We start from the raw sequence: 9773 nt of genomic DNA, 5'->3' as shown, positions 1-9773 counted from the left end.
AAATACAAATTTATAAAATAAAATAAATAATAGACTAAAAATAGGAAATATAGACAAGAATGGAATGAAAATGTAAATTAGTTGATTACAAACTATGGACAAGACAGTAGTAAATTGATTACATTATTATTTATATAAATATAAATGTGAGCAACAACAATATTTCGTCTTTGTCTTTCATATAGGTGTAAAGATTGAATAAAGTGGCCGTGTTTTGTATGCAATAGTGTAATAATTTTTGTTTTTGTTATTGTTTAAAGTTTTTGATATTCTCTCTGAAATTGTTGGTATGTAAGGAATTTTGTAGTATATTTGCTGTTGGTTTCTTGGGATTTAGGTTGTGTCTATGTTAGTGTTTGTTTTAGTAATTGACAAACTAATTTATGAGGTTACTTATTTTCTAAGAGAAGATCTACCACTTTCTGCTTTTCTACTGTGTTTCAGTGTTTAGAGGATGTTAATTGATATATTATCAACATTCATATAAATGCTACTTGAATTAATATTTTTTATCATTGTGGCCATATCACTTTGGGTAGTTGTTGTTGGTTGGGGCTTTTGGGCGTAAAACCCTGAGGTCATCAATGCCCACGTTTCTCACTTTAAATTCTATTTCAAGATTTGAAATTCTTTAATTGCTAAATAAGTTTGAATAATTACTTATTTTAGAATTATTTTAATACATATGACAAACTTCTGGGTTTAGATCTTATTCAAAAGATTATTCCTGTTTAAGAAAATTAAAACCATTTCTATGTTTTTTGATCATCATTCAGAGCATCCGAAACACTCGGTCCCACTCCCAATCTACGTAAGTTCATGTAATACAAATGACATCCTTCAAATATGTGACTGACTGTAAGTACACCGTTGCAGTATTGACATTTTGGCGGTGGTTGCTTATTGATCGGGTATGCATGAGTTAAATTTGTATGACCAATCTGGCTATAGCTACCTCCTCCCTGCGATTGGAACGGTTTGATGTGGTCCATGGTTTAATCGTTTTTTTAATAGTTTTTAATTTGCTTGGCGGGCTTTCATTCCACATGACTTGCCAACTAGCTAATATTTCATTTTTCATCGGGAGACTTATTTTTTGGGGTGTCAGAATGGCCACGCCCCGACCCGGAAGGGCAAGTGCTTGTTTGGCTGCAACGTCCACCAGTTCATTTCCAGCGATCCCCACGTGACCCGGCACCCATATAAAGAAAACAGTTTTTCCCAAGTTTTCTAACACTTTGGGTAGTATCCCTTTCCTGTGGACTGAGGAGATATAAGTATATGAATTCTGATTCAAGGTTTCCTTAAGATTTTGTAAAAAGGATCCAATCACTTAACTACCATAGATTTTTACTATAGTAATTTTACTAGCATGTGTTTTCCAATTACTTCACAAAAAAAAAAAAAAAATCATGTTAACTTATTTTTACATATATATTTATGTTATTATTTTTTTATAAGGCAATCACTACACATGGAGGAAAGTTACTACTACTGTGCATAACATCATTGTAGGAAAACTATGGGTTGATCAACATGGAGATATGGATATCATAAATCACAAAGATGGATCTAAATGTCGTTTAACGTATATACCATACAGTTATTTTAATAGAGAAGCTCAGAGAAAGGTAATAGGTTCAAGTTCGCTTATTGTGAATGGGCCTTCTTAGTTATAAACTGTTCCTGTTGTTTTACTTTGTACTATTATAAAACATTTAGCTCCCATTTCGCTCCAAATGTTTGGGAAAGAATTTATTATTAAAAGAGCATTATCTCGGAAAGTATTACAGCTAAAAGTTTCATATTGGTGTCAAAAATTTGATAATTAAAGTTAATAAAAAAAAAAAATGGTTTAATTTCTGTCTGATACTTTTGGAGACCTTTGAAAAAACTGGGAAAAGTATGAAAATAAACATTCAAGAGTTTTTAAACTATTTGACTGCTATAGTCCAGTGTAATGTTTAGAAATTGTTGTGTTTGTTACAGATTTCTTTGCTATGTAGTTGTTAATTGATTTTGCTTGCAGCTAAATTGATATTATTTTTAGTAAATTTTATTGTATCAAATTGTACATGCTTGATTTTGTTAACCTAATGTGTTAAAATTATTTTTTCTGAAGTTCTAGCTATAGCTTAGCATGTTAGCAGAATTGTGCCTCTTGTAACAGTAGATTTTTTTTATAGTCCAGCAGTATGCAGTTTGTTTATACTTTTTATTTTATATTTTGTTTGTGTCATGTTTATATTTATTATTTAATATTAACTTGGAAATTTGCCTTGATAAGCAATGATTGATTATAGTTCTGTGAAATATTAATTGCCCCTCACTCTACTTCCTAGCTGGAACCCTCTTCTCACTAACACCTGCAGCCTATTATTTATTTAAACCTCAGTCATTTTGCCATATATTTTCTTTTCTATTATGTATCATCCTTTTGGGCTTGGAAAAACCCTCATCCATCTCTGCTGATCAGCTAAGGCATTAGTATCCATTTGGGTCTAGTGAAAAGTAACTTGAAATCTTACCCTGTCACACACACATTACATTTTAAAATATGGTTTTAATTTAGTTTGTCTTCACATGTTTACTTTCTTAATAGTTAATATAGACACATATATATTTACATTTTTATATTCAAAGTTTTTCTTTTAGTTCTACTATTTACATATAAAAAATCATTGTAGGAACTTTTGTTGTTTTAGGTTAAAGGATGTGTGATGGATAAAGATGGAAAAGTTAATTGGGTAATCAATGGGAACTGGGACTGCAAAATAGAAATAGCACCTGTAGTTAGTGTTGAAGGAACCCCTGATAATCCTATTTATAAAACTGGTCCATATGCTGTTGCTTGGGAAAGGAGACTTCCTCCGTAAGTTTAAATCATGAGTGAGCCATGTATATTTTTTATTTTCTTACTATATAGATGTATATAATTACAGATGCACAAACACACATTCACAGACATATAGGGCAGCGGTTTCTAAAGTGGGTGCCCCTAGCTTATACCTGGGGTGCTGCAAGCAAATGCCACTTTCTCAAATTATTTTTTAAAATGAAAAAAAATTAAAACTAACATATTAATATTAATTAAATGCATTCTAACATTTACTTTTACTATTTTTTTCATATTGTCATGTATACTCAACTGCTCTAAGGATAATTGTGGCATCATTTTCTATTATTTTTTTTTTAGCTTGGCAAAGGTGTTGCAAAATTTTGTTAGTCGACCAAGGGTGCGGTAAAATGTTTTTAGCCCTGAAAGGGTGCTGTAACGAAAAAAAGTTGGGGACTTGCTGATGACTTCCCTCTCTTGGATTTTTTTTTTCATTTTCTTTGGCCTGTTAAAGAGGCATGTGGTCTATCTGTTAAAAGTATTGTTGATTTTCTCAATACCAGTTATTCTCCAGCACTCCTGGAATTCCCAGTGGAATATTTTGTGACATTCTGTTTTTTAGGTGAAATTTTCTATCTGGCACTTCCTTGGGGCATAAACTGAAAAACATAATAATATAATCATGGTCTTCTTTGAAAATAGGCCTCTTTTTATTTTTTAAAATTTATTTTGTTACAATTTCTGTTTATTTTTTTTTAATAGTGATAAATTGAAAATTACTTTCTGTTAGGTGGAGGGGCAAAAACTTAATCGCTCGCAGTCTCTTCCAGGTCGTTAAAGTACTTAACTTACCTTTAATTTGTTTAATAGTGGATGTGTGAAGTGCTCCATACAGAGTAATTTTCTTTAATAAATGAAATGGAAATTAACAAATAAAACCAAGAAATAAAAATGAAAACTATATTTAACATAAACAGAAATAACTAAATTATACTCAAGTCTCTGATGCGAATGCAAACTGCAAACTACCTTCCTATGGCGTGTGTACAAAAAAATTTGTGTGATGTTTTCTTTCCAGCCTATACTTCTCCTCTGCCCTCTGTGATAATACTCTGTAGCAGTAAACATGTATTGCCATGTTGACACCAAGACTAGCGATTATACACCCTGTACTTAACCAAAGTCAGAGCCAGAATATAAACGTCTCAGGCAGTTTGTATGGACTAACAACCATGGCGATCATTGTGAGACTGAAATTTTAGTGGGCTTATCTCCCCTCCACTTCTGTAACCTTCTCCAGTTGTTATAGGTTTTCAGTGTTTCATTCACCTTAAAGTCTTTCTTATTACTTTAACTAATTTAAATGTTAATCAAATCAAATTTAAATTATTTAATTAAAGAATCAAATTAAAACTAATGAAAAATAAAATAATTTCTTTCAATTCTTAACACTTTTAAAAGATGAACCACATGTCTCAATTATGACCTGGTCAAAATTTAATCAAAATTCCCAAAATTGTAGGGGGAATGATCATGTCTAGTGGAACATTCTTTATTTGTTTAGTTATCAGCTTTATATTTAGAAGGATGATATATTCATATTTTGAAAAAATCTGTTTATCATAATTTTAAATTAATTATGGCAGTGACACCTCCTAAGTTTATTGACATTTCCTTTAAATTTAATACTATTAATTTGTATTCATAGTGCCCTGTAATTTATGGTTAGTACCTTCATAATAAATTAGCCTAATCAACTTGTCTGAATGTACTTTTTTTTTATTTACTGCAATCCAATGATTATTAATATATGTATTACTTAAAAACTATGCTGCCTGAACAAGGAGGTAATTTTCACATTTTGAATAATTTGAGCACTTGGTTATTGCAATATTTTTAAAGCATTCTGTATGTAATTGAAAACCAATTAATTTTTGTTTTTCCATTTTTATATAATTTTAAATTAGAAAACTTGATTAATTTGTTTGAAATTTTCAGTTAGATATATGTTATTTTTTTAAATTTACTTACAGCCCAGACTGTGAGAAGTATTATAACTTTACTGAGTTAGCCTGTCAGTTAAATGAACCTGAAGAAGGTGTAGCTCCTACAGATTCTAGAAACCGTCCAGACCAGAGATTAATGGAAGAAGGAAAGTGGGATGAAGCCAACCTAATCAAAGTACAGTTGGAGGAAAAACAAAGGGCTGCACGTAAGGAAAGAGAAACATCTGAAGTAGGACCAGGTAATCAAAATTATTTAATCCTTTCATTGATTTCTTTAGAAATAAAGATAAAATTTTTGTAGAAAAAATTGCGAAGTTTACTTTTATTTTAAAAATGACACATCTAAGTATTTCATTAAATGTTTTGACCAACATTTCTCATTCGCCAGATTTAGTACATCTACCTAAAACTTTCAGTTTTATTTTTATTTAATTGATTTGGTTTCAATGAAGGTTAAGTGAACCATAATTTTTATTGAAATTCATCTCGAATTCAAAATAGGAATTATAAAACGGCGTTTCCCAAAAAATGTCGGTTTTGAATTGAAATACAGTGAAGTCTCAGTTATACGAATATGAGGGGGTACCAAAAATTCTTCGTATAAGTGAATATTTCGTGTAAGTAAATACGCAATACATATTATGTAGGTATATTTTTGAGAATTTTTTTCTCGTAATTAGTGGGTACATATACGTATGTTGTATGCAGTTGAAAGAAAAACAAAGTAAAGTGAAAAAAAATTTATTATTTATTGTATACAAATTTAATTTATCTTTAATCCGAATTTTTTAATTATTGACAAAAAAATTGTGTTATGTTTGTTTTATATTGCTTTTGGCTGAATAAATCATTCTTTCGCATTCTGTTAAGGTGTTAGATTCCTTCTCGCTAATTTCTTTCGCATATATAAAACGTTTTACAACTTCAAATGCTTTAAGAGTTTCTGCAAAAATGGCAGAGCCAAAGGATCTTCGTCATCTGAATCGGGATCATCCGAGCTTATTATTATACATTAGGGAGTAGAATATAACATTAAGAGTCATTGGGACCGGATATTATTCGCAAAAAAAAAGTTGTTTACTGTTTCGTTTTTCACAGTATTTTTCGTTCTTTGTCTTGCCACAGAAGAAAAAAAAATTCGTAGAACTGAATAAAATTTACTAATATGTACATAAAGCGAGTCCAAACTTTCCTTCGTATAACTGAATCTTTCGTATAACTAAGTTTCGTATAAATGGATAATTACATACACATAATTCAGGGGTTTTTGCAGGGGATTGAGAAATTCTTCGCATAACTGAATGTTTCGTATAAGTGAAACTTCACTGTATTTGTGTTTCATTAAAATTAATCTGTAATGCACAGAATATTACTCATTTTGTGGTAAGTATTTGGACTTATTTTTAATATTCATTTCTTAAGTTCAGTAATGAATAATTCTTTAATGTCACCTATAAAATGCTCTTGTTACATTCTTGAAAATAAATTAAATAATACATTGATTAGGACAAGTATACACAAATGAATAGATACAGTTGGGTCACTTTGTGCTATAGAAAAAAATTTTCTTGACATTATGCTAGCTGCTCAAGATATGGGTCTGACCATGAATCAAACCAAGACCAAGTACATGAGCACATATAACACAGAAGCAAAACATCTCATTGAAGGATCATAAAGTTTGGTCCCTTCAAATTTTGGAATGTAGACCAGTTTGCTTATCTAGACTCTACTGTTAGCTCGGAAAATAATTTTTCTCTCGAGATAAATAGAAAAATCTTTAGGACGAACAACAGCTATTTTTGGTTTCGGAAACATCTCACTTGCCAGTTGATCATTGGGAGGGACAAAGAAATTGCTCTACTAGCTAAATATTGATTCATCTGGTTCTAATATATTCTTTAAAGATGGCTGTAATGAAGACCAAGGAGATTGAAATCTTCATCTTTAAAAGAAAGATCCTCTTAAGAATATTTTATCTGATCTAGGTTGTTTACCACTGGAGAAAATGGAAAAATATAAGAGATATTTGGGAAAACTAATATCATCAGGAAAAGTTGCACATAACTGGGTTGGATACATTACCCAGATGAATATGGATAGTACTCCAAAATGAATTCTACTAGGAAACCTTTGCTGAGCTCGATGTAAAGGATGGCCAAAAATCAAATGAGAGGACAGTGTAGCTCAGGAATCCAAAACACTCTAGGAATAAGAAACTGGTGAGCAGCGCCACAGGACCATTACAAAGCTTAGTGAGGGAGACAAGGCCTGATTGGACTTTTTTCTACTCGTTATTTTTGATTGAATGGTATATTCTTGAAACCATATAACTTTCATTCACTGAATTTTGGTTTTGTTGAGTCAAAGTTGTATGCATACATGCTGGGCCTTGATGGTCTGATTAATTAGAGAATGTCATAAATTGAAAATGGGTTATGTTTCCAGTTCCAAAAAATTTTGAACTTTGCCACATTTTGTTGCATACCGATTGTGTTGGTGTTGGTTGAGTCTTAGCCTCTTACCTCTACCATCAAAATTCTTACTTTTCAGTTTGCTAAACAATTAGTATTGGGATTAAAACAATCCAGGTTTTCTGTACTCTGTACATCATTTATTTAGTACTTACCATTTTCATTTTGGTTCACTAATCCCATCTTCAAAATTATTTTTATATGAATTATTAATATTTTTTTTTGTTATGATTTTACTACCTCAGTTAGCGTATTGTACACCAAATTTCCTTCTGAGCCTTTTTTCCAAACAGTCCCTTTTTTTTGTCGGGGAAACATATGTAGAGGAAGCTTTCATTTTGGACCTCTTCTTTGTAATCTCACAAATTATCTGCATAGTATTCACTGCAGAACATCCATGTTAATAATAATCTCCCTTTAACTACCAAAACCTCAAATTTTACTGTCTTTTTTGATAAACAAAATTTGAAACAAGGCTTAGCGACCAGGAATAAAGTAACTTGTAAAAATTTCAGTTCGGATAAAAAGCTAGCATTGCAGTACAGTATTAACAGTATGTAGATAATATAAAATTATTCATTGATTATTTTCATTTAATAAAGGTACTGTATAAACTATTTATAATTTTGTAAAAACGTATTTGCTTTTAATTGACATTATCAGAATTACAATTTACTACTTTTGTCAATTTCTTATTAATTATTTTTTGTAGGTAAAGTTGTTCCCTACGAGCCATTATGGTTCAAAAAAGAAGTTGAACCAGTTACTGGAAATCTCATCCACATATATAAAGATGAGTACTGGGATTGTAAAAGCAGTCAAGATTGGAGCAAATGTCCTAATATATTTTAAGTATTATTGCTTGTGTATGGGTGTGTGTGAGATTAGTACTTGGGGATTTAGAAAAGTATTATTTTTCTTGTTTTGTGTTTAACGAATTTGAAATTTTAATCCTTACATTGGTATCATCTTTTTGTCACATAAAATCAGTTTTTCATTAGATTATTATTGCTTAATATGTATTTTGCCATTGGCTTAATTTTTTTATTCTGTGATATTTATTAATTAAGAGTATATTGATGGCTTTAGTAAGATCCTCCCTTTTATTATGTATATCCATCCCTTTAAAATAGAGAAAACATTTTATAGACTCAGTTGCCAGTGTAAAGGTTTAAAGCTGATTGATTGTTTATATATATTTTTTTAATATTGTTTTGAATCCAACTGAAGTATAAGAAATTTTTTTATTTAATTTTTTATCATGTGCATATTTATTTATTTTTTGTCCTTACAGTATTAGCATTATTCATGAGTTGTGTTTTTTTTTTAAGTCTTATACCCTTGGTAAATGTGAATCTTAGGTGAATAATTGCTGCATTATTATTAAATGGCAATCTGTCTGTCACTTGATGTAATATATTAATTCCCAGGTTGAAATATATAAATGAAAAATATAGTTGCTATATCAGTAAAAGAACTTCATTAAAAAGTGAAACAATAAATTTATATGATATTGTTTCTTCAAATACCTAATCTAACACATACACATGCACCTGCGTGCACAGATGTACACACGCGCATATATGTGTATTTGAGTGTATATAGATATATATACACACATACACATATATAGATATAGATCCATTCATTGTTATTACTTTTTGTTATATGATGTTAAATATATATATGTTAAGTATTATCTTTACAGTGTATTTACAGTACTATATCAAAACAAAATATAACCATTAGTTTATTTATTTTATTTTTCTCTTTTGTAATAATAAAGATATTTTCTAGGAGACGTTTAGTTTGTTAATTTTAAAGCCTGTCTATGATTAAAACATTTAATTGTCTTTTTTTTTTTTGTATGACTATTCTGTGATTGTTTTAAAATTATGTTTCTGTATTTAAAAAAAAAAAAAGTAAAATGTTTATCTGTATGTGTATATATTAAGTGTATATGTGTGTGTATATATGTATATAATATGTATATATATATAAACACATGCATACACAGCAGAATATGTACTCATGGAAAAAGAGTACATATGAGTTTATAATTTCCTATTTATCATATTTCATATATTTTTGAGGTTAATGTTTTCTTGCAAAACTTGAGAATGTAAAAAAAATATTGACTTTAATAAATTTTATTCTTTTAACATTGATTTTTAGCCTAAACTTTTTTACTAACAATGAACCTGTAATTTACTCCTGTATTAATAATATTTACTAACTTATTTCTGATCCTCTTGACGTCTGATAGGCTCTTACCTTAGTTATTTATATTATATAATTGTCGGACATTGTACACCCCATAGCCTCTCTTTAAAACACCTGATAGCAGACCTCAGGAAATTTTGTTAGAAAAATATTGTATGTTTATTAAATGAATGCAAATTAAAAATTATTTCCTCTCTCCCATTGTCAGAATGAGCCATTTGTATTGAGAGGAGT

General features: G+C 29.8%; 1 protein-coding gene across 1 annotated transcript in view; it reads left to right on the top strand.

The window, feature by feature from the left end:
* LOC106679677 (oxysterol binding protein) overlaps positions 1-9484 on the top strand; it is a 53225-nt gene extending 43741 nt beyond the window's left edge. Inside the window, exons 7-10 of the mRNA XM_067049063.1 lie at positions 1462-1631; positions 2706-2872; positions 4870-5081; positions 8029-9484. Coding sequence (XP_066905164.1) covers positions 1462-1631; positions 2706-2872; positions 4870-5081; positions 8029-8168 — 689 coding nt within the window. The 3' untranslated portion in view covers positions 8169-9484. The remainder of the gene's footprint in view (positions 1-1461; positions 1632-2705; positions 2873-4869; positions 5082-8028) is intronic.
* Positions 9485-9773: the final 289 nt, after the last annotated feature.

The sequence above is a fragment of the Halyomorpha halys genome, unplaced genomic scaffold, assembly GCF_000696795.3.
Source record: "Halyomorpha halys isolate HHAL.00 unplaced genomic scaffold, Hhal_1.1 Scaffold214.1, whole genome shotgun sequence".
Classification (NCBI taxonomy): Eukaryota; Metazoa; Arthropoda; class Insecta; order Hemiptera; family Pentatomidae; genus Halyomorpha; species Halyomorpha halys.
The sequence above is the reverse complement of the archived record's forward strand: the minus strand, read 5'-3'. Positions and strand labels throughout refer to the sequence as shown.